This window comes from Miniopterus schreibersii (genome assembly GCF_964146895.1).
Source record: "Miniopterus schreibersii genome assembly, chromosome: X".
Classification (NCBI taxonomy): domain Eukaryota; kingdom Metazoa; phylum Chordata; class Mammalia; order Chiroptera; family Miniopteridae; genus Miniopterus; species Miniopterus schreibersii.
Genome location: NC_138104.1, coordinates 60,782,668 through 60,808,784, shown reverse-complemented (window position 1 = coordinate 60,808,784; position 26,117 = coordinate 60,782,668). Strand labels below are relative to the sequence as shown.

General features: G+C 37.5%; 1 protein-coding gene across 2 annotated transcripts in view; it reads right to left on the bottom strand.

The window, feature by feature from the left end:
• The window catches only part of OPHN1 (oligophrenin 1), a 507,398-nt gene that overhangs the window by 36,263 nt on the left and 445,018 nt on the right, over nucleotides 1-26,117 (bottom strand). For both annotated transcript variants that reach the window (XR_013997964.1, XM_081125000.1), the window contains exon 20: nucleotides 8,432-8,579. Coding sequence is in view for 1 of the 2 variants with exons in the window: in XM_081125000.1 (XP_080981126.1) it covers nucleotides 8,432-8,579 (148 nt within the window). In the remaining variant the exon portion in view is untranslated. The remainder of the gene's footprint in view (nucleotides 1-8,431; nucleotides 8,580-26,117) is intronic.

Genomic DNA, 26,117 nt, shown 5'->3' with positions numbered 1-26,117 from the left:
TACTCTCTCCTCTAATTTTTTGATCCCCCTTCTTTTCTTCAAGAATCTTTTGTCTTCCTCTTTTATCTTCCAGTATCTCTTCTATTTTATACTTTTTATTTTATTATTATTATTATTATTGTTATTATTATTATTATTGTTATTATTATTATACTATTAGCAATAATATCCTCTCTCCCTCTCTCATTTTTTATTTTTATTTTTGCTTTAATCTTTGTGTTCTTGCTTCACTCTCCCAATTTTATTTTCTCTTGGGAGTTTTCATTGTGACTGTCAAAATATTTTGTAAGTTATTATTTGTTTCCTTGCAGTTTTGTTTTGCCCTGTCAGCACCTGTATAACAGCTCACATGACGTACTTGTGGCTGAGCCTCACAGTTAGCCAAGTTGAGAGGAGTCCTCCCAATAATGGGTCAACAAAAATCTAGATGCAATCACAACAGGAGAGTCCAAAAAACCCACAAAATGGACACCCACAAAAAACAAACAAACAAACAAAAAAACACAAAAAAACATGCTTAGAGCAAATAGCACAGAAGTATAAGGAAAACAGACCTCTGGGTCCCAATTGACATATACTACAAAGTCCCACACCAAAAGACTGGGAAACAGCAAATACATCTAATATACAGATGAAAACACAAAGATTTGGTAAAATGGGGAGAAAAAGAACCCAAAAACTAAAGAAAAGGAAAAATTGCCAGAAAAAGACCTTGAAGAGATGGAGTTAAGCAAGTTATCAGAAATAGAAATCAAAGTAATGGTTATAAAGATGCTCCAGGAAATTAATGAGAACCACAAGACACTTAATGGGAAGGTCCAGGAACTTAGGGAAACAGGAAAAAGAGCAAAATATAACAAATAAGAATCAGGCAGAAAAGAAGAATACTATATCTGTTATCAAGAATATGCTGGAGCAATTAAAAGCAGATTTAATGAATCAGAGGATAGAATAAGAGAATTAGAAGGTAGAAAAAACAATCAGAACGGCAAAAAAAAAAAATCACTTAAAAAGCATGAGGACAGATTAAGGGAACTTTCGGACAACATGAAAAGAAAAAACAGTGGCATCATAGGGGTGACAGAGGAGGAGAAAAGTGAGCAAGGGATAGAAAACCTGGTAGAGGAAAAAATGACAGAAAATTTTCCTAAGCTGGTGAAGGAGAAAGCCATAGGAGTTCAGAAAGCACGGAGGTTTCCAAACAAGAGCAAGCCAAAGAGACCCACTCCAAGACAAATCATAATTAAAATGGCAAATGTTAATGACAAATAGAGAATATTAAGGGTTGCAAGAGAGAGACAAGCAGTGACCTACAAAGGAACCCCCATAAGGCTGACAGTAGATTTCTCAACAGAAACACTTCAGGCCAGAAGGGAGTGACATGAGATTCTCAAAGTAATGAAAAGAAAGAACCTGCAACTGATTTATCCAGCAAGGCTCTCATTTAAAATTGAAGGTGAAGTTAATAGCTTCCAAGACAAAAGAAAGCTAAAGGAGTTCATTATCACCTACCCAGCATTGCAAGAAATGCTAAAAGAACTGCTTTAAGAAGAAGAAGAAATATTGAGAGAAAAGTACATCAACATAAAGGGGAAAAATCACATTAAATAATCATATGACAATAGTAACACTAAAATAAATGGAATAAATGCTTCAATCAAAAGACATAGGGTAGCTGAATGGATAAGTAAACGGGACCAATATATATGCTGTCTACAAAAGACCCACTAGAAAGCAAAAGATTCACATGGGGTGAAAATGAAGGGATGGAAAAAAAATTTTCCATGCAAATGGAAACAAAAAAAAGGTGAAGTAGCAATAATTATTTCTGAAAAAATAGACTCCAAAATAAAGACCATAACTAGAGACAAAGAAGGTACTTACATAATACTAAAGGGATAGAATGAACAGGGGAAAATACCCTTATAAATATATATGCATCTAATATAGAAGCACCTAAATATATAAAAAATTCTTGACATACTACCTCTAATGGATTTAATTGACATTTACAGAACATTTCACCTCAAAGCAGCAGAATACACATTCTTCTCAAGTGTGCATGCAGCATTCTCAAAAATAGACCACACGTTAGGGCACAAAGCAAGTCTCTACAAATTCAAGAAGGTTGAAATCATATCAAGCATCTTCTTGGATCACAATGGCATGAACTAGAAATCAACCATTAGAAAAAATCACGAAAAATATTCAAACACATGGAGGCTAAATAGCATGTTATTAAACAATGACTGGGTTACCAATGAGATCAAGGAAGAAATAAAAAACTTCCTGGAAAAAACTGAAAATGAACAGACAATAGCCCAAAATCTATCAGACACAGCAAAAGATGTCATTAGAAGCAAGTTCATAGCATTAAAGGCATACCTCAGGCAACAAGAAAAAACTCTACTAAACCATCAAAGGCAACAACTAAAAGAATTACAAAGAGAACAGCAAGAAAAGCCCCAAAGAAGTAGAAGGAAATAATAAAGATCAGAGCAGAAATTAATGACATAGAGACTAACAAAACAGTGAAAAAGATCCATGAAACTAAGAGCTAGTTCTTTCAAAAGATAAATAAGATTGATGCACCTTTAGCCAAACTTACCAAGAAACAAAGAGAGAGGACCCAAATAAATAAAACCAGAAATGATAAAGAAGATATAACAACTCACCCAACAGAAATACAAAGTATTGTAAGAAAATATTATGAGCAACTATATGCCAACAAACTGGACAATCTGGGTGAAATGGACAAATTCCTAGAAACATGCGAACTTCCAAAGCTGAATTAGGAAGAATCAGAAAACTTGAATAGGTTGATGACAACTAATTAAACTGAAGTAGTAATCAACTCCCAGCAAACAAAAGTACTGGTTCAGATGGATTTACAGGTCAGTTTTATCTAACATTCAAAGAAGAATTAACACTTATTCTCCTCAATCTATTCCAAAAATTTCAGGAGAAGGGAAAATTCCCAAGCTCTTTTTATGAGGCTAGAATCATCCTAATCCCAAAGCAAGAAAAAGACACTACAGAGAAAGAAAATTACAGGCCAATAGCCTGATGAACATAGATGCTAAAATCCTCAACAAAATACTAGCAAACCAGATCCAGCAATACATTAAAAAGATCATACACCACGACCAAGTGGGATTTATTCCGGGGATGTAAGGCTGGTATATTATGCACAAATCAATAAATATGATACATCACATAAACAAAATGAAGGACAAAAATCTTATGATCATATCAATAGATGCAGTAAAAGCATTTGACAAAATTCAGCACCCGTTTCTGATAAAAACTCTCAACAAAGTAGGGATAGAGGGATCATACCTCAACATAATAAAGGCCATATATGAGAAACCTATAGTCAACATCACACTCAATGGTCAAAAACTAAAACCATTTCCCTTAAAACAGGAACAAGACCAGGTTTTTCCCTTTCACCACTTTTATTCAATACAGAACTGGAAGTCCTTGCCACAGCCATCACACAGGAAAAAAACAGAAAAGGAATCCAAATTGGAAAGGAGAAAGTAAAACTCATTATTTGCAGATGACATGATACTATACAGAGAAAAAAAATAAAGATTTCGCCAAAGCATTACTAGATTTGATAAATGAATTCGGCAAGGTAACTGGATACAAAATTAACATCTGAAAATCAATGGCATTTTTATACACCAACAATGAACTCCCAGAAAGCGAAACTAAAACAATACCATTTACCATTGCAACTAAAAAATAAGATACCTAGGAATAAACTTAACCAAGTTTGTAAAAGATCTGTACTCAGAAAACTACAGGACAGTGAAAAAGAAATAGAGGATGATATAAGCAAGTGGAAGAATATACCATATTCATGGATTGGAAGAATTAATATCATTAAAATGTCCATACTACCCAAAATATTCTATAAATTCAATGAAATACCTATTAAAATACCAACAGCATATTTCACAGAGCTAGAACGAATATTCCAATAATTTATATGGAACCAAAAAAGACCCTGAATAGCCTCAGCCATCTTGAGAAAGAACAGAATTTGATGGATCACTTTACTGCATATCAAACTATATTATGAAGCCATTGTAATCAAAACAGCCTGGTATTGGTATAACTACAGACATACAGATCAATGGAACAGAAATAGACCCACTCCATTATGGTCAGTTAATATTTGACAGAGGAGGCAAGAAGACACAATGGAGTAGAGACAGTCTCTTCAATAAATGGTGCTGGGAGAATTGGACAGGTACATGCAAAAAAATGAAACTAAATCACGAACGTACTCCATACACAAGAATGAATTCAAAATTAATAAAAAACTTAAATGTAATTCTCGAAACCATAAAAATACTGGAAGAAAATATAGGCAGTAAAGTCACAGACATCTCATGTAAAGGAATTTTCACCAATACATCTCAAAAGAAACAAAAGAAAAAATAAACAAATGGGACTACATCAAACTAAAAAGCTTCTGCACAGCAAAAGAAATCAGCCTCAAAATACAAAGGAACCCCATGGTACGGGAGAACATATTTGCCAAGCATGCATCTGATAAAGGTATGTTTCCCAAGTGTTCAAAGAACTCATAGAACTCAACAAGGGGAAGACAGATAATCCAATTAAAAAGTGGGCAAAAGACCTGAATAGACACTTCTCCAAAGAGGACATACAGATGGGCAAGACGCATATGAAAAAATGCTCAAGGTCACTAATCATCAAAGAAATGCAATTTAAAACCACAACGAGGTATCACTTTACACTTGTCTGAATGGCTACCATCAACAAATCAATGTGTTGGCGAGGATGTGGAAAAGGGGAACCCTGATACATTGCTGATGGAATGCAGACTGGTGCAGCCAGTATGGAAAACAGTATGCATGTTCCTCAAAAAATTAAAAATGGAACTGCGTTTTGACACAGTGATCCCATTTTTAGGAATATATCCTAAGAATTCTAAAACAGTAATCAGAAAGAATATGCGTGCTTGGAAAAAAAAGTGTAATCTACCGCTGTTAAATGAAGTTTTATGTATATGTCTTTGTCAAATTCAGCTGTCTCCATATTTTCTGTATGATCTATGCATTGTTCAAAGTGGGGTACAAAAGTCCACTATTAGTATTTTATTGCTGAATATTTCTCCCTTTATTTCTGTTAATATTTGTTTTACATACTTAGGTGCTAGGATTGTTGTGTAAATATATATACTTACATTAGTTGTGTCTTCTTGACAAAAGATATAATTATCATTATATAATGACCTTCTTTTATCTCTTGTGACAGTTTTTGTCACAAAGTCTATTTTGTCTGATGTAAGTATAGCCACTCTTGCTCTCATTTGTATGGGAACACATTTTCTATTCTTTCACATTCATCCTGTGTGTATACTTACAGCTAAAGTGAGTCTGTTGTAAACAGCATAACTTTGTGTCTTATTCTTTACCCAGTCAGCCACTCTAAGTCTTCTGAGTGGAGAATTCCATACATTTTTTATTTAAAGTAATTATTGATAAGAACTACTATTTACATTTTCTTTTGTTAAAAGATAATTGAATTTATCATTTTTTCCCCAATGTTTTTGTTAATCCTCACCTGAGGATATTTTTTTCATTGATATTTTAGAGAGAGTGGAAGAGAAGGAGAAGAGGGAGAGAGGGGGAGAAAGAGAGGGAGAGAAAGAAACATTGATGTGAGAGAGACACAGCATGCACCTTGATTGGAGCCGAAGATCAAATTGCAACGCAGTTATGTGCCCTTGACTCCGTTATGAACCCTTAACCCTTTGGTCTGTGGGCTGACACTCTAACCATGGAGCCAAACCAGCCAGGGTGCCATTTTCTTAATTGCTCCTGACTCTTTTACCTTTCATTCTTCCTTACCTCCACTCTTGCTGTCTTTATTGATGATTTTTTTGTAGTGGTACACTTTGATTCCTGCTGTATATCTTTTGTGTATCTGCTACAGGTATTGTATTTGTGAGTATCATAAAGTTTACATAAACTATCTTATTGGTATATCAGTCTGTTTTAAGCTGATAAGTAATTAACCACATATAGAAATTACATTTTAACTTCTCCTTACCCTACAGTTTATGTTGTTAGTTGAATAATTTGTATCTTTTTACATTGTGTATCCATTAAAAAATTATTGCAGCTATAATTATTTTTAATAATTTTGTATTTTAACTTTTATACTGGTTAAAAGTGATTTACACACCATTTTGTAGTATTAGAATATTCTTATTTGGACTATATATTTATCTTTACCAATGGATTTTATATACTTTCATGTGTTTCCATGTTGTTAGTTAGTGTCCATTTATTTTAACTCGAACAAACTCTTTCAGAATTTCTTTGAAAGCAGTTCTATTGGTAATGAAATCCCTCGGTATTTGTCTGGAAATGTTTTATCACGCCTTCATTTTAGAAGGATTGCTTTGTCAGGTATAGTATTATTGGTTGACAGTTTTTTCTCCCTTTCAGTACTTATCATATATCATTCCACCCCCTTGGGCCATAGAAGGTTTCTGCTGAAAATCTGTTCATAGTGTTATAGCGGTTTCTTTGTATGTGACAATTCAGTTTTCTCTTGCTGCATTCAAAATTCTCTCTTTGTCTTGATATTTTGAGAATTTAATATAATATGTCTTAGTGAAAATGTCTTTATGCTGAAAATTTCTTTATGTTTAATCTATTTGGGTTTTGGGGGCTTTGAGGATCTGAATATTCATTTCTCTCTTCAGATTTAGTAAATTTCCTGTCATTATTTCCTGAAATAAATTTCCCCTTTCTCTTTCTCTGCACCTTCTGGGACTCCCATAATGTATATATTACTTTGTAGATAATGTCCCATAAGTCTCTTAGTTTTCTGTTACATTTTATCAATCTTTTCTTTTTGCTCCTCTGACTGGATGATTTCAAATGACCTGTCTTTATGCTCACTAATTCCTTCTTCTGCTTGGTCAAGGTTGAGTTGAAGCTCACTACTGATTTTTTCTGTGTAGTCACTGTCTTCTTCAGTTCCAGAATTTCAGTTTCGTTCTTTTCTATAGTTTCTATCACTTTCTTGAACTTCTCATGTATTGTTTTCATAATTTTGTTTAGTTGTCTATCTGTGCTCTCTTGTACCTCTGTGAGCATCTTTAAGATTATTTGGAATTCCTTGTCAGGCAGTTCATAGATCTCTGTTTCAATAGGGTCAGTTTCTGGTGTTCTATGTTGTTCCTTTGATGGTCATATTTATACAATTATTCTTAACCCATGAGGCCTCGTGTTGTTTGCCTATTTGAAGAAGCAGGCACATCTTGCAGTCTTTACAAACTGGCTTTGGTAAAGAAAGACCTTTATCAGTCAACACACCAGAGATTCTGGGTAGGCCATTTGATGGGCTCCACAGGTAGGCTTGCTGCTGGAGTTCTTAGGCTGGTCCAATGCCTAGGTCAGTTAGTGGGCACACCTGCTGCTTGAATCTGCTGGGGTAAGCTCTCAGCCTGGGGTCATAGGGCTGACCTGGCATTGGGGTAGACCTAGAGGTGGAGTCCATAGGGGGACATCCTGGAGGCTGGGTCTGTGGTTGCATCATGGAGACTAGAACCACAGTCACTGTCCTGGAGCCTGGGACCACAGGCCTGGCCTGACACTATGTTATGTCTGGAGTCAGGGTCTGTAGAGAATTATGTGGTTCTGAGGCAGGCATGGAGCCTTGGTCTGTAGAGGCCAGAAGAGAACCTGGGCCAATGAGGAATGGGTTGGTGCTGAGGTTCACTGGGGTAGCCCTGATGCTAGTGTTCAAAATGAAGTTGGGTGCTCACTACACTTTAATCCCCCCAGATGTAGGGTAATTTCCTCATACTGCACTGTGTGAGCTTAGGGGAAGAGAGACATGGGTAATATAAAAATGTTCTTCCTACCATATGCACTGCACCTTCTCTTGTTTCTGTACTCTACCCAGGTGCTATAATCTCTCAGCTGGGAACCATAGCTTTCATGAAGGTATTTTGATGCCTGGATGATTGTTCAAATTGATGTTACTGTGAGGGAACACGCTCTGGAAACTACTATTCAGCCATCTTGCTGACATCATTCTTCGATCTTAGCTAGATTTGAAATTAAAACCTCAGAACATTCAAAAAGCACATTGTTCATCCATTTTAATGTACTGAGGTACAAATCTAACATCTTGGATTCTCCACTGGCCTCCTAGGGGGTCATGGTAACTGGCTTTACAGGTTTATCATTAACCTATCCACTGACAAAGGACTAATTTGCCCTCTGGGCACAAATTTTTAAAACCTTGTTTTGCATAGCCCAGGGGCCAGGAAAAGTCTACATTTACATGGAGAAAAATGGACACACCTCCACTTCTGCTTTCTTTGTATCTAATCACTGTTGAGAAGATAATGGCAAACTTTAGTACTGACCTTCACTTTCATCTAAGGAAGAAGTATAGAAAACTGTCCTTTCCCGCAGAAAGCGCTTCGAAATCGTGATTGGTTTGTGCCTTCTGGCTGTCACTCGAGGTGGTGGCACTGGGGGTGCAGCACTTTCCTCAGGTGGACCTGAATAGATCTGTAAAGGGGGAATATTTCCAGGAAACAATTAGAAAGATCAAGTTTTTGTCTCCCTAATGCTAACTACTAGTTGATGCCCACCAGCATTACATCTAGAATCTGCCACAGCAATTCTAAAATGACTAAAGAAATTGGGAGAATTGTCTGAATCACTCTAGCTACTACAAAGTGTTTTGAAATCTCCCACCATGTTCGAGGCACAGGACCTGGCATTTCTCAGTGTGGAGGAAATAATACAGACAAAACTCCAACGTCAGTACTGGATTTTCTACTTACTGCCTGGGGAAACCTAGTCAAGTCACCTCCCATCTCTGAGCCTTCGCTTCCTCATCTGTAACATGGAGAGAAAACCACCTATCTCACAGGGTGCAGTGAGAATCTAGTGAAAATTCTAATCAAGGTACATTGTATAGGTAGGGGTGGGATGGAGAGATAACAAAATACCCACATGCACTCAATATTTCTGAGTAAATACCAAAGAAACTGGTTATACTGTTTGCCTCAAGACAGGATTAATGGGTGGCTGAGAAAAAGGTGAAGGAAAACTTATTTTAACTCATATCATTTTGATTTTTAAAAATTCATACCATTTATGTATTACTTAATCTAAAAAAAAAAAAAAATAGTGCCTTAGAAGATGCAAAAAGTGTTGGATTAATGAGGAGCTTTGATTAAAATTTTTATATAGTGTCTCACATGTCCTTGCAGAGGATGACATTTTGGCCAGAGTGTACATACTTTGGGAGGACACACATATGTGCTGAGGGAGGGAGGTGACCCTTGTTCAGTGCAATAATGAAATCAACCCCAATGATTAGTCCAAAGAGAAATGTCAGAGCCCACATTCTATCAGAAAAGAGTTAACATAGGCTGCATAGTCACAGGGCTTATATGATTGGAAACACAAGGTATGCTTGTGTTATAGCTGGATAATGGTAGAGAACAATGCAAGAATAATCAAAAGATAGCACATGTCTCAGTGTCTCATGGCTTAAGGAAGAGAGACTATGACAGAGTAGCAAGCAGATGAGCTCTGAGGCCATACAGTTTGGGATCATATTTCTGGTTCCAACACTATTTAGTAACAATATTATAAATACCTAATATTCTGTGAGCATTTGCTTAGGCACTCTAGTAGTTGTTACAAATATTCCTTATTCATCAAACACACCAGGGCCTTTGCACTGAGTATTTCATCTACTTGCAGTGCTCTACCTCCAAATATCCATGTAACTTGCTCTCTCAATTCCAGTAGGATTATAATCAAATACACTCCATTTAGTAAATCCTTCCAGGTGAATGAATCTAAAACTTTGACATACTTCCCTCTTCCCAACACTCCCTATGCCCCTTTCCTATTTAAGTTTTGTTCTTCTAAGCATTCCTTATCACTTTACAAAATAGTATATAGTAATTTTTGTTGTCTGTTTCCCCACTCAATTGTAAACTACATGGAAGTATATCATCATGTTCACTGTTATATCTCCAGCAATTAGAAGAGTGACTAGAATTGCTCAGCCAAAAGTCAAATACACTTAAAATTATTATACAAATGACCAAATTGTCCTTTGAAAAGACCATTATAGCTACTCCCATTTCCAGCTACAATAGGGCAAAAGGGACTACATTAACATCTTCAGCCTGAAGCAATTAAAAAACTAGAAAAATACATGTAGCAATGGTTTTCAAGGCATTTGAAATCTGGCAATGAAGGACAGTGATCCATGAGAGACAGGAAAAACAAATAAGATGAGACCCACAGTTGTCCCAGATTACAGCCTGGTGTCTGCACAACATAATGCGGGGGGGGGGGGGAGGAACTCAGGGGGAGCGCAGCAGTCTCCCTAAGTTGATGACATTGAGTTGTAAGTATGGAGAGGGCAAAGAAGTGAGAGTTTTCAGGGCAGAGTACCAGAGAGAAAACTGCTGCACAGAGAGTTCTGGAGATCTGCAGATGTCCTCTTTAAGACTTTAGCTGAGTGCTGACCAACACATATGTGTGAGGCAAGAACCACATGATAGAAATGGAGGGAACAAATACCTAAGATCACAGAGCCCCTGGAAGAGTTACTGTTCTTACCAACCACTGTGGAAAATGGAATAATTCATAGGACACTGGGTAGAATACACAGACAAGTTGTGCCTCATTAGTAAAAAATAAATAAATAAATAACCTAAACAGTATTCTTTTCTGCCTAAAAAACACTAAAAGAAATACTTTTAAAAGAAAGCACTGCCCTAGCCAGTTCTGCTCAATGGTTAGAGCATCGGCCCAAGGACTGAAGGGTCCCAGGTTTGATTCAAGCCAAGGGTACGTACCTCAGTTGCATACTCAAGGCCCTCTCTATAAGAGGGCCTGCGGGAGGCAAGCAATAAATGTGTCTCTCTCAGATGTTTCTCTCTCTCTCTTTTCCACTCTCTCTGAAAAGCAATGGAAAAAATATCCTCAGGTAAGGATAAAAAAAAAAAAAATTAAAAAGAAAGCACCAAGCTGTTTTCAAGTAACTTAACTATATCTCAGAAAATAGCTCAAGAATATTTATAGGAATACAAATAAATGGCCAAGATCCGAGAAGGCAACATTAGCAATATCTTGCACCCAATAATAAATTATCAGAAACAACATATATAGCTCTTTCCAATTTTGATATCTTTTATTTCTTTTTCTTGGCTAATCGTTCTGGCTAGGAATCCAATACTATGTTGAATAGGAGTAGTCAGAGTGAGCACACTTGTATTGTTACTGATCTTAGTGAGAAAGCTGTACACTTCTGACATTTGAGTACAGTGTTAGCTGTGGGCATGTCATATATGGGGTGTTACCCATATATGGGTACCCAATTTAAAAAATATTTTTATCATGAAAGGATGTTGAATTTTTGAAAATGGATTTTTGCATCTAGTGAGATAATCATATGATTTTTATTTTTAATTCTATTAATGTGGTGTGTCACATTTATTGATTGTGTATGTTGAACCACCCTTGCATCCCAGGGGTAAATCCCACTTGATCATGGTGTATGATCCTTTTAATATGCTGTTGAATGTGGTATGCTAGTATTTTGTTTAGAAATTTTGTGTCTATATTCAACAGAAATATATGTCTGTAGTTTCCTTTTTTTTTGTAGAGTCCTCATCTGACTTTGGTATCTAGGTAACGTTGGCCTCATAAAATGAGTTTAGTACCATTCTTTTCTTATTCAATTTTTTTTTTTTTTTTTGAAGTTTGAGAAGGATTGGCATTAATCCTTCTTTTAATTTGGTTGAATTCACCAATGAAATCATCTAGTCCTCGGATATTCTTTTTTTGGGAGATTTCTGATTATTGATTCAAACTCCTCACTCATTATTAGTTTGTTTATATTTTCTATTTCTTCATGATTCAGTATTTGTAGGATGTATATTTCTAGGAATTTATCCTTTTTTTCTAGGTTATCCAATTTGTTGTCATAAAATTATTCATAGTAGTCTCTCATTATTCTTTGTATGACTGTGGTGTCTCTTCTTTCATTTTCAATTTTATATATTTGAGTCTTCTCTCTTTATTCTTAGTCAAGCTAAAGGTTTGTCATGTTTTGTTTATCTTTTTAAAAATAACAGCTCTTAGTTTGATTGATTTTTCTATTGTTTCTCTGGTCTTTAGTACATTTATTTCTGCTCTGATTTTGGTTATTTCCTGCCTTCTGCAAACTTTCGGCTTATTTTGTGTGTGTTTTTATAGTTTATTGAGATGTAAAATTTGTTTATTTGTGATCTTTTTTTTTCTTTAATGTAGGTGTTTATCTCTATAACATTCCCTTTGAACTTCTTTTGCTATATCCCATAAGTTTTGATACATGTTTTTTATTCTTTGCTTCTAAATATTTTTATTTCCCTTTTGATTTCTTCCTTGACCCATTCATTGTCCAGAAGTGTGCTGTTTGGTTACCACTTATTTGTAAATTTTCCAGTTTTCTTCCTGTTATTGATTTCTATTTTCATACCATTGTGGATAGCAAAGATATTTGGTATGATTTCAATTTTCTTACACTTACTAAGATCCTTTTTGTGACCTAACATATCCTTGAGAATGTTCCAGGTGCATTGAGAGAAATGTGTATTCTTCTGCTGTTGGGAGGAGTGTTCTCTATAGGTCTGTTAGGTTCATTTGGTGTGTGGTATATTTCTACTCCAATATTTATTAATTTTCTGTCTGGATGATCTATGCATTATTGAAAGTAGGGTACCAAAATCCTCTACTATTATTTTATTGTTGTCAATTTCTCCCTATAGATATGTTAGGCTTTGCTTAATATGTTTAGGTGCTCCAAAGTTGGGTGAATATATGATTCAACTGATATGCGAATAGACCGCTTGATCATTATATACTGATCTTCCCTGTCTCTTGTTACAGTCTTTGGCTTAAAGTTTACTTTGTCTGATGTAAGTATAGCTACTCCTCTCTCTTTTGGTTTTCATTTACATGGAATAACTTTCCATACCTTCACTTTGATCCTATGTGTGTCCTTAAAGTTGAAGTGAGTCTCTTTTAGACAGCAATTTCTTGGTTCTTGTTTATTTTATTTTTTAAGTTACATTTGACATACAATATTACATTAGTTTCAGGTGTACAATATAGTGATTAAACACATAAGTCTAGTATGTTGGGCCTTGTTTTTAATCCAGTCAGCCATTCTATGCCTTTAGATTGAAGACTTTAATTCATTTATATTTAAAGTAAATATTGATAGGTAAGGACTTAACATTTCCACCTTAATAACAGTTTTCTGGCTGTTTTGTAATTCACCTGCTTTTTTTCCCTCCTCTCTTACTGTCTTTCTTCTTGTCAAATGATAATTTTCTGTAGTGATATGTCTTCATTCCCTTCTCTTTGTTTTCTGTATTTACTGTAGGTTTTTGCTTTGTGGTTACCATGAGGCTTACATAAACAAAAATATGAGCCTATTTATACATTCAGGAATCTAATTAACAAAATAAACTGACAAAATAGATCCAGATACATGGAAGCATGCGACAGAGGGAAGGGTGGGGGGCAGAGATTAACCAAAAAACTTATATTCATAACCTATGGATACAGACAGTAGGGCAGTGAAGGCCTGGGGAGGGGAAGGTGGGGAGGGCAGTGAAGGCCTGGGAAAGTAATACTTTCAACAATAAAGATAAATTTTAAGAAAGTTTATTTAAATCTGACAAGATATTTTTGATCACATATAAAACCATCTACCATTTTATATCTCCCCCCATATTTTACGTTTCTCATGTCATAATTTACCACTTTTTAGATCATGTATCCATTAATAAATTAGTGTAGTTAAAGTTATCTTGAATACTTTTGACCTTTAACCTTTACATTATGGTTACATGATTAACAAACCGCCATACTAGAGTATTCTAAATTTGACTCTATGCTTACCTTTAACAGTAGATTTTAATTTTCATATATATTTGTATTACTTATTAGTGTCCTTTTATTTACTTCAGCTTGAAGAACTCCTTTCTGTATCTCTTGTAAGGCAGGTCTAATGTGGATGAACTTCCTCAGCTTTTCTTCATTTGCTAAAGTCTTTATCTCTCCTTCATTCCTGAAAGACGATTTGCTGGGTAAAGCATTCTTGGTTGGCAGTTGTTTTTTATACTTTAATTATATCATCCAACTCTCTCCTGCAAAGTGTCTGCTGAGAAATGGGCAGACAGCTTTATAGGGGTTTCCTTTATATGTGTGCGTCTTTTTCTCTTCCAGCCTTTTAAAATTCTCACTTGTCTTTGATTTTAGACTCATTATAATGTGTTGGAGATCATTTGGAGTTGAAATTTTGAGGTGACTTGTTAGTCTCATAAATGTCTCACCAGATTTAAGAAATTCTCAGACATTATTTCTTTCAATAAGCTTTCTCCTGCTGTTTTCCTTCCGGGATTCCAACAATGAATAGATTGAATCTTTTATTGAATCCCATAATTTACATAGAATATCTTCACCATTTTTCATTTGTTTTTCTTTTTGCTCCTCTGACTGGATTATTTCAAATGACTTGCCTTTTAATTCACTAATTCCTTTTTTCTGTTTCGTGGAGTATGATAAAGTTCTCTACTGAATTCTTCAGTTCAGTCATTGCTTGTTTTTTATGGTTTCTATTTCTTTGTACTTTTCATTTTATTTATGCATTGTATTCTTAATTTTATTTAGTGCTCTACGTGTGTTTTCATGTAGTCCACTGAATTTCTTTAAGATGATTATTCTGAATTCCTTGCCAGGCTATACCTAGATCTTAATTTCTTTAGGGTCACTTTTAGAGTTTTATTAGTTTCATTTGGGGGTACGATTTTCACTTTATTTTTTTTAAATATGTTTTTATTGATTTCAGAGAGACGAAGGCAGAGGGAGAGAGAGATAGAAGCAACAATGATGAGAGTCATTGATTGGCTGCCTCTTCTATGCCCCCTGCTGGGGATCGAGCACAAAACCCAGGCATGTGCCCTGACTGGGAATTGAACTGTGATGTACTGGATCATAGGTAAATGCTCAACCACTGAGTCATGGCAGCTGGGCTCCGTTTATTTATTTTTTCCTTTTTCAAATTTTCTTTTTCTTTTCTATTGTTGAAAGTATTATAGATGTACCCCTTTCCCCCATTGACCCCCTCCACCCGAGATCCACCCACACACCCATACAGATCTTCTTCACACAACTGTCTGTGTCCATAGGTCATGTATATATGCATCTGACTTCTTTGATTATACACTCCACCATCCACTGCCCACCCACACCATTCCTATAAATTTGTGCAGTGGCTCCATGGTTCTATATATCTGTATCTATCTTGTTCATCAGTTTATTTTGTTCATTATATTCCATACGTGAGTGAGATAATGTGGTAATCGTCTTTCTCTGACTGGCTTATTTCACTTAGCATAATCCCCTCTAGGTTCATCCATGCTGTACCAAATGTTAAGAGATCCTTCTTTTTAACAGCTGCATAGTATTCCATAGTGTAAATGTCACACAGTTTTTTTATCCACTCGTCTACTGATGGGCACTTGGGTTATTTCCAGATCTTAGCTATTGTAAGTTGCACTGCTATGAACATAGGGGTGTATAAGTTTTTTCTAATTGGTGTTTGAGGTTTCTTAGGCTATATTCCTAGAAGAGGGATCACTGGGTAAAATGGCAGTTGTTTTATATTTTTTGAGGAAACTTCATACTGTTTTCCATAGTGGCTGCACCAGTCGGCATTCATACCAGCAGTGTACTAGGGTTGCCTTTTCTCCACAACCTCTTCAGCACTTGTTGTTTGATGATTTGTTGATGGTAGCCATTCTGACAGGTGTGAGGTGATATCTCATTGCTGTCTTAATTTGCATCTCTCTGACGATTAGTGACTTTGAGCATTTTTTCATATGTCTCCTGGCAAATTAAGTTCTTTGACCATTTTTAATTGCGTTATTTGACTTCTTTTTGTTAAGTTGTAAGAGTTCCTTTATATTTTGGAAATGAATCCTATATCAGATGTATCATTGGCAAATATGTTCTACCATACAGAGGGCTCCTTTTTTGTTTTGTTGATGGTTTCTTTTGCTATGCAGAAGCATTTTATTTTGATGTAGTCCCACTTGTTTATTTTCTCCTTTGTTTTCCTTGCCCTAGGAGATGTATCAGCAAACATATTGCCACAAGAGATGTCTGACATGTTGCTTCCTTCGTTTTCTTCTAGGATTTTTATGGTTTCAAGACTTACATTTTAGTCTTTCATCCATTTTGAGTTTATTTTTGTGTATGATATGAGTTGGTGGTCTAGCTTCATTTCCTTGAATGGACCTGTCCAATTTTCCCAACAACACTTGTTGAAGAGACTGTCTTTACTCCATTGTATGCTCTTGCCTCCTTTGTCAAATATTAATTGAGTGTAAAGGTTTGGTTCCATTTCTGGGTTCTCCGTTCTGTTCCCCTTATCTATATGTCTGTTCTTGGGCCAGTACCAGGCTGTTTTGATTACAGTGGCTTTGTAGTATAACTTGATATCTGGTACTGTGATCTCTCCAACTTTCTTGTTCTTTTTCGAGATTGCCATTGATATTCAGGGTCGTTTCGGGTTCCATATAAATTTTTGGAGTTTTTATTCTAGATCTGTGAAATATGTTGTTGGTATTTTAATAGGTATTGCATTGAATTTATAGATTGCTTTGGGTAGTAGGGACATTTTAATGATGATAATTCTATCAAACCATGAACACAGTATATTCTTCCAGTTGTTTACATCTTACTCTATCTCTTTTTTCAAAGTCCTGTAGTTTTCCACATACAGGTGTTTTACCTCTTGTTAGGTTTCATCTTAAGTATCTTAATTTTTTGTTGCATTGGTAAATGGGATTGGTTTTTTAGTTTCCCTTTCTGTGAGCTCACTGTTAGTGTATACAAATGCCTGGGATTTCTAGGTGTTAATTTTGTATCCTGCTACATTGCCAAATTCATTGATTAAATCTAGTGGTTTTTTGGTGGAGTCTTTAGTGTTTTCTATGTACAATATCATGTCATCTGTAAATGATGACAGTTTTACTTCCTCTTTTCCAATCTGAATGCCTTTTATTGTTTTTTCTTGTCTGATGGCTGTGGCAAGGACTTCCAGCACTATGTTGACTAAGAGTGGTGAAAGTGGATATCCCTGTCTTGTTCCTGTTCTTAGGGGAAATGTTTATAGTTTTTGCCCATTGAATATGATGTTTGCTGTAGGTTTATCATACATAGCCTTTACTATGCTGAAGTATGAATCCTATATTTTTGCTTTGCTGAGAGTTTTTATCAAAAATGGGTGTGGATTTTGTCGAATGCTTTTTCTGTGTCTATTGATATGATGATCATGTGATTTTTGTCTTTCAATTTGTTTGTGATGTATCACATTTATTGATTTGAGAATATTGTAGTAGGTTGCATCCCTGGAATAAATCCCACATGGTCATGGTGTATGATCTTTTTAATATATTGCTGAATCCATTTTGCTAATATTTTGTTGAGGATTTTAGCATCTACGGTTCATCAGGGGTATTGACCTGCAGTTCTCTTTCTTTGTATTGTCCTTAGTTGGTTTTGGAATTAGGCTAATGCTGGCCTCATAGAAAAAATTTGGAAGTGTTCCTTCCTCTTGGATTTTTTGGAATAGTTTGAAGAGGATAGGTGTTAGTTTATTTTTACCTTTGTTTCCCTTGCCCTAGGAGATGGCTCTGTGGGAGTTTTGGTAAAAATTCCATGAAGCCATCTGGCCCAGGGCATTTGTGTTCTGGGAGATTTTTTATTACTGCTTCAACTTCATCAATAGTTATCGGCCCCTTCAGGTTTTATGACCCTTCTTGATTGAGTTTTGAAGGTTCCATTTTTTGAGGAATTTGTCCATTTCATCCAGGTTGTCCACCTTGTTGGTGTATAGTTGTCCATCGTATTTGCCTACAATTCTTTGTACTTTTGTTGGGTCCGTTGTTACTTCACCTCTTTCCTTTATGATTTTGTTTATTTGGGTCCTTTCTCTTTGTTTCTTGATGAGTCTGGATAAAGGTTCATCCATCTTGTTTCTCTTTTCAAAGAACCAGCTCTTGGTTTCACTGATCCTTTGTATTTTTTTTTTCATTTTCTATGTCATTATTTCCTCTTTGATCTTTCCTATTTCCTTCCTTCTATTTACTTTGGGCTTTTCTTGTTGATCTCTTTCTAAGTCTTTTAAGTTGTAGGGTTAGATAATTTATTAGAAGTTTTTCTTGTTTTTTGAGGTAGGCCTTTAGTGCTATGAATTTCCCTCTCAGGACTGCTTTCATTGTGTTCCATAGATTTTGGGTTGCTGTGTGTTCATTTTCATTTTTTTCCAAGAAGTTTCTGATTTCCTTCATTTCTTTGGTAACCCATTCAATGTTTAATATCATGTTATTTAGCCTCCATGTGTTTGAATATTTTTAAGTTTCTTTATTGTTCTTGATTTCTGATTTCATGCCATTGTGATCTGTGAAGATTCTTGATATGATTTCAATCTTCTTCAACTTGTAGGTATTTGTTTTGTGTACTTAACATGTGGTCTATCTTTGAGAATGTCCCATGTGCAATTGAGAAGAATGTATATTCTGTATCTTTGGGGTTGAGTGTTCTGTAAATGTCAGCTAATTCCATCTGGTCTAGTATGTCATTTAGGATCACTGTGTCCTTGTTGATATTTTGTCTAGAAGATCTACCCAGTGATGTCAGTGGGGTGTTAAAGTTTCTGACTACGATTGTACTGCTGTCAATCTCTCCCTTAAAGTCCTCCAGAAGTTTTTAAAATGTATTTGGGTGCCCCTATATTGGATGCATATATATGTTTATGAGGGTTATATCCTCATTGGATCAATCCCTTTAGTATTATGTAGTGATCTTTCCTGTCTCATGTTATGGCTTTCATTTTGAAGTCTATTTTGTCAGAAATGAGTACTGTTACTAGCTTTTTAAAAAATTTTCCATTTGCGTGAAAATTTTTTTTTCATCCCTCCCTTCACTTCCATCCTCTGTGAGTCCTTTGTTCTGAGGTGGGTCTCTTGTGGACAGCATAAATATAGGTCATGTTTTCTTTTCCATCCAGCTACCCTATGCATTTTGATTGAAACATTTAACCACTTACATTTAAGGTTATTATTGATAAGTACTTATTTATTGTCATTCTTCCTTTAGGTCTGTGTTCTGTTCTTTCTCTACATTTCTTCTTCTTCTTCTTACACCAGCCCCTTTAGAATTTCTTGTATTGCTGGTTTGGTAATAATCAATTCCTTTTGTCTTTTTTTGTCTGTGAATCTCTCTACTTCACCTTCAATTTTGAATGATAGCCTTGCTGGATAGAGGAGTCTTGGATTCAGTCCCTTCTGGCCTAAAGTGTTGCTGTTACTCTAATGGGTGCTCTCTTGTAGGTAACTTTCTGTCTCTCTCTTGTTGCTTTTAAGATTCTTTATCTTTAATGTTTGCCATTTTAATTATGATGTGTCTAGGTGTTTGTCTTTTGGGGTTCATTTTGATTGGGACTGTGTTTCCTGAACATGAATGACATTTTCTTTTCCCACGTTAGGGAAGTTTTCCGTCATTATTTATTCAAACAAGTTCTCTAATCTTTGGATTCTTCTCCTTTTGGAACCTCTATGATGGTGATATTGCTATGTTTAATGTTGTTCTTAAGCTCCCTTAAACTGTGTTCCTGATTTTTAATTTTTTTTCTAATTGCTTCAATGATTGGGTATCTTTTTCTACCCTATTTTCTAATTTGCTAATTTGGTCCTCAGCTTCTTCTAATCTCCTGTTGATTCCTTCCAGTGTATTCTTCATTTCAGCTATGTCATTCTTCATTTTCAGTTGATTCTTATGCAGGTTTTTGAAGTTCTCATTAAGTTGCTTGAGTATCCTTATAACCATTATTTTGAACTCTATATCTGATAAACTGCTTGCCTCCATTCAGTTAGTTCTTTTTCTGGTGATTTCTCCTTTTCTTTCATTTGGGTGTTGTTTCTTTGTCTCCCCATTTTATTATGCCGGTTTTCCAGGGGTGCCAAGTCAAGGCTGCAGGGCATAAACAAGGCCTTATTTCCAGTAGTCTCAGGGTACTGGGTGTGGCATCCAGGTCCTGATGGCAGTCCTGTGCGTTTGGGAGGCATTAGGTCACAATGGCATGGGCAGGTGCACTACATCAAGGCTGTAGGCCAGGTAGGCAGGCAGGCCAGTTGTGCTGCATCAAGGAGTCAGGAAGGTAAGCAGGCAGGTCTGGCGGGTCTTGAAGAGGGGGCAGGGAGGCCATGCGCACCCTGTCAAGGTGGCACAGAAGGCAGGCAGGCCAGCAGGCAAGCCGTCAGTGCCCCATTAAGGGGGGGGGACAGACTGGCAGGCAGGCAGGCAGGCCTCACACTACATCAAGGAGGCACAGTAGGTAGGCAAACAGGCATGCCTTGCGTGCTGTGTCAGGAAGGTTCCGCTGGCAGGGAGGCAGGCAGGCAATCAGGCCAGCTATGCACCCCCATCAAGGAGACAGGCAGGTAGTCCTGTATCCCTATCAAGGAGGTAGGCAGGCAGGCAGGCGGGCAGGCAGGCTCATTGGCTGTAGGCACCATGTCAGGGAGGCACTGCTGGCCAGGAAGCAGGCAGGCCAGCCAAGTGACCCCATGAAGGAGGTAGACAGGCAGACTAGCAGTGCGACCCAGTCAAGTAGGCAGGTAGGCTGGCTGTGAGCACCATGTCAAGAAGGCATGACCTTGTCAAGGAAGCAGTCAGGCCGGCTGTGGTCACTACTGGCAGGGAGGCAGGCAGGTAGGCTGTATGAGCTGGATCAATGAAGAGGTTCATTTGTCTGGGGGATCTAGTTCAGGAAAGCCAGGTCACGGTGTCAGGCCCAGTTGGGGAGCACTGGGTCTTCACCCACAGTGTCTGTGTACCTGTCAGTGGCCTCGGGGTGCTGGGTGGGGCTGCTCCCCATAGCCTCCTCCTGAGGAGGACCCTGAGGATGCTCCAGAATGGCATGCTCTCCACTCTCAATCAGAGAGAAGTGCCTGGCTGAGCAGCAGGGCCATGGAAACAGCTCCTCTGCCACAAGCTCTCAAACCCCCAGGAAGCTCCTGCACTGACTGACAGATGTCCCTTTCACTCACACCCATGCACACTCTCCCTTGCACACACTCACCCACTTGCACACTCAGCATACGTCAGGTCCTGTCAGCTGCCGTCTTGGAACCATGTCCCTTTATTCTTGATCCTTATGGCCTTACGTTGATGTCTGTGCATTTGAAAAAGTAGGCATATTTTCCAATTCTTTACAGATTGGCTTCAGCAGGCAAAGTTCTTCAGTAGTCAGCCCTTACTGATATTCTGGGTAGACTATCTGGTGGTGTCCTGGGAGAGGCTTGCTGCTGTAATTCTTGTGCAGGCAGTTCTGGAGTCTGGGTCAGCAGGTCAGCAGACTTGGTGCTTGGGTCCACAAGAACAAGGCTGGTGTCTGATTCCAAGTGGGTGTGTCTTGAGTTTGTGTTCACTGCGGCAGACCTGGTGCTTGAGTGTGCAATGATGTGCCTGCGGTCTGGTTTCAGGTGGATGGACCTGAATATGGGCTCATGGGGCATGGCCTGGCTCAGGGAATCACTGGGGTGGTATTGGCATCTGGATCCACAGAGACTGTTCTGGTGGTGGATGGGCTGGGAAACTTGGTTGCATAAGAACTAGCCTAAAGGCTGTGGCCATGAGATCTGGCCTGACACTAGGGCAAGCCTGGAGCCTAGGGCCACAGAAGTTGGCCTATAAACTGGAGCCTTGGAGACGAGCCTGTAGTTTGGGTTCATGGTGCCCTGCCTGTTCTTAAGGCTGGCCAGAAGCCTGGCTTTGTGGGATCTAGCCTATAGGCTGGTGCTGGTGCTGGTTTTGGTGCTGGCCTGGAACTGAGGTAGGCCAGGAGCCTGGGTCTGCAGGAGCTTTCATGGAGCCTGAGATGCAGAAACAGTCCTGGTATTGAGGTGGCCCCGGAATCTAGGTCTATGAGAGCTGTTCTAATGACTAGGTCTGTAGAAGGTGACCAGTTCTGAAATGGGCCAGAAGTGTGGGTTCTGGGGAGCCTACCAGAAGCCTGGTGACATGGGAGCTAGCTAGCACTGGGGTTGGCCAGAAGCCTGGGTTTGTGAGATCTCACTGGTGCCTTGGGAGCTGACTGGAGATGTGGGAGCTGAGTGATATTGATATGGTTTTGAGACTTGGGTTTGCAGGAGCCAACTGGGTACCTGGTGCTGCAGGATCCATCTCAGGTTGTGAAAGTCACCTGGGGTCACAGAAGCTGGTGGACACCTGGGTGAGCCAGGAGACCATTGGGAAACTGAAGTAGACATTGAAGTCTGCATGAGTTGGCCAGTTGCTGGGGTAGGCCAGCACTGGAGTCCATGGTGAAGTCAGGTTCTCACTTCACTGTCCTTTTCCTATGAGAAGTATGTATTCTTTGTTCTGGGCTTCCAAGGTTTGGGAGAGAGGGTTATTGATGGCAGTGTAACTCTATCTTCACTTCTCAGTATGTCTTCTTATTTCTGTGCTTCACCAATGTGTTGTAATCCTTCATCTGGATTCCTTAGCTCTTGTAAAGATACTTTTGCATATAGATAGCTAATCAAATTGATGTTTTGAGGACAGAACGAGTGCTAGAATTTCTTATACTGCCATCTTGCTGATGTCACTCCACAGTCCCCTGACCTCCATTTCTTCATATCCCATTTGCTCATTAACCTGGTCTCTGCCCACATTAATCTTTTGTAACTTTTTACAATGATCACCACATCCCCCTAATTATCAAATCTAATGGGCACTTTTCAATTCTTATTTTGACTTTGCCCCAGAAATTGATGTGGTTGAAATTCCTGCTCTAAAACAGCCTTTACCATTTACCTTTCTGAATGACCATATTCCTACTCTCTGAACACTGCCCAGTCTCTTTCACTGGATCTTCCTAAAGGGTGATCTTCCCCAGGATTTTGTTCTCTGTCCTCTATTTATCTCACTAATCTAGATGCATTCTCTAACAGTTTTATCCACTCTCGTGGTTTGCATTACCAGTTTTCTCTAATAATTTCTATACTAATATATTTAACTGCCTGCTTAATACTGCCACCTGGATATCTCATAGCTATCTGAAACTCAACATTTTAAAAATGTAACATATTTAATTATTTTCTTATAACTGTTTATTACTTAAAACAATGCTAATGTCCAAGCCAGGAATCTGGACATTATTATCCAAGCATCCTCTATTTCTCTCACATCAGACAGCCATTTAATCAACATGTTCTATCAATTATAAATCCTTAATATCTCTCTGTCATCTCTGTTCATTGCTACTGCCTTAGTTCAGGATCTCACCATTTCTCTCTAATATAACTACAGTGGTCTCTTAATTGTTCTCTATGCCTCCTGTCACTCTTTCCTTTAATCTGTCTACCAAACATGGATAGAGTGACCTTTCTAAACTCAAAATGTAACTGTATTGCTCTACTCCATAAAGTATTTCAGTGACATGTCCCTATCTCTGGGACAAAGTCCAAATTCCCTAGTTTGTTCCATAATCTGGCCACTGCCAATAATCTCCAGTTTCATCTTTTACTATTCCTACATCCCTCTTAAATTATAGCCATGCTGAATTATTATAGTTCTTTACATGCTATGTTTTCTCATTTCTGTGTGTATAGAGAATTCTCTATGCTTAGAACACCTTTCCCTCTTAAGACAGAGGCTGCTAATTGCTTTCCAGTATCCAGCACCCTTCTTCCTTTTACTAATAGAAATCACTGAGTTTTAGCTGTGTACCCATGCTTACATTTCCTAGCCTCCCTTGCAGCTAGGTAAGGTTATGTATTAAAGTTTTAGACAACAGAATAAAAGTGCAAGTTATGTTTGCAGACTTCTGGATCATGTTTTTATACAGAAATTGTCTGCATTACATTGTCTCTTATTCTTCTCTCTGGGTGGTAAATGGAGACCAATGGAACAAGTTTCTAGGACACAGAGATTGAGGTAACATGGCGAGGATGGCAGAGCTACCCCACCAATTTAAGACTGTTTACCTCTGGACTTTTACATGAGAGTGAAATAAACTTCTGAATTTATGGTTCTCTGTGTCATAGGAGGTCAGTCTGTACTTTAATTAATCATCCACTTCTTTAACTTTCAGGACTCGATTCATGCAATGTGCACTGCATGAAGCATTTTCTGACTCCCAAGACAGAGATGTTTCCCCTTTTATGTGTTCCCATAGCATCTGATGAACATCTTCATCATACTAGTTATCACATTCTATCCTGAGTATTAGTGAGTCCAAATTCCTGCCAGTATCATGAATTTCCCAAGAGTGGAGATTTTTCTCTCATTCATCTCTAATAAGGCACCATGCAAAATATAGCAGCTCAATGACAGTTTTTAGACTGAATAGATGAATTTTGGCAGCCAGGTCCCTCAATAGCTGTAAAATAATAGAGCCTTTTCATATTATTCCTCCTCCAACTGGAATTAGAAAAAGAAAGTATAACATAGAGATTAAAGAATCAGTTATGAAATTGGACCACTGAGGAACCCTGGTACACTGCTGGTGGGAATGCAGACTGGTGCAGCCACTATGGAAAACAGTATGGAGGTTCCTCAAAATATTAAAAATGGAACTGACATTTGACCCAGTGATCCCACTTCTAGGAAAATATCCTAAGAATCCTGAAACATCAATCAGAAAGAATATATGCACTGCTATGTTCACGGCAGCACTATTTACAATAGCTAAGATCTGGAAACAACCCAAGTGTCCATCAGCAGATGACTGAATAAAAAAGCTGTGGTACATTTACACCATGGAATACTATGCAGCTGTTAAAAAGAAAGATCTCTTACTCTTTGGGACAGCAATGGATGGAACTGGAGAGTATTATGCTAAGCGAAATAAGTCAGGTAGGGTAAGACAAATATCACATGATCTCACTTATATGTGGAATCTAAAGAACAAAATGAACTGATGAAAAAAATCGATCCAGTGACATAGAAGCATGGAACAGACTGATGAATCTCAAAGGGAAGGCAAGGGTCAGGGGGTTGGGGGGTGGGAGGTGGGGAGACATTAACCAAAAAATTTATCTGCATATATGCATAACCCATAGACACAGACAATAGTGTGGTGAAGGCCTGGGATGGGGGGTGAGTGGCAGTAAGAGGGGTTAATGGGAGAAAAAAGAGGACATCTGTAATACTTTTAACAATAAAGATAAATTTTTAAAATGAAAAATGAATAAAAAATCAAATCAACGAACTAAAAAAAAACAACAACAACAAAAAAAACCAACACAACACACAAAATGGGTTAAAGACTTAAATGTAAGGCCTGAAACCATAAAACTCCTAGAAGAAAACATAGGAAATAAACTATTTGACATTAGTCTGAGTAATATTTTTTTAAATAAATCCCCTCAAGCAAAGGGAAAAAAAGCAAAAATAAACAAATAAGACTTCATCAAACTAAAATGTTTGGGCACAATAAAGGAAACCTTAAACAAACCAAAAAATATAACTTATTGAATAGGAGAATATATTCACAAATAAGATATTTGATAAGGGGTTGATATAAAAAATATATAAGAAACTCACACAACTCAATAACAAAAGATTAAACAATCCAGTTGAAAAATGGGCAGAGGACATGAAAAGGCATTTCTCTAAAGAAAGCATATCGATGGTCAACAGACATATAAAAAATGCTCAGCATCAATAATAATAGGGAAATGCAAATCAAAACCATAATGAGATACCACCTCACACCATACAAAATGGCTATTATCAAAAAGTCAATAAATAACATGTGTTGGTGAGGATGTGGAGAAAAGGGAGCCCTTGTGCACTGTTAGTGGGACTGCAAACAGTTGCAGCCCCTATAGAAAACAGTATGGAGAGTCTCACAAAACTAAAAGTTGAACTATTATACAACTGAGCAGTTCTACTTCTGGGTATTTATCCAAAGAAAAAAACACACACTAATTTGAAAACACATATGCT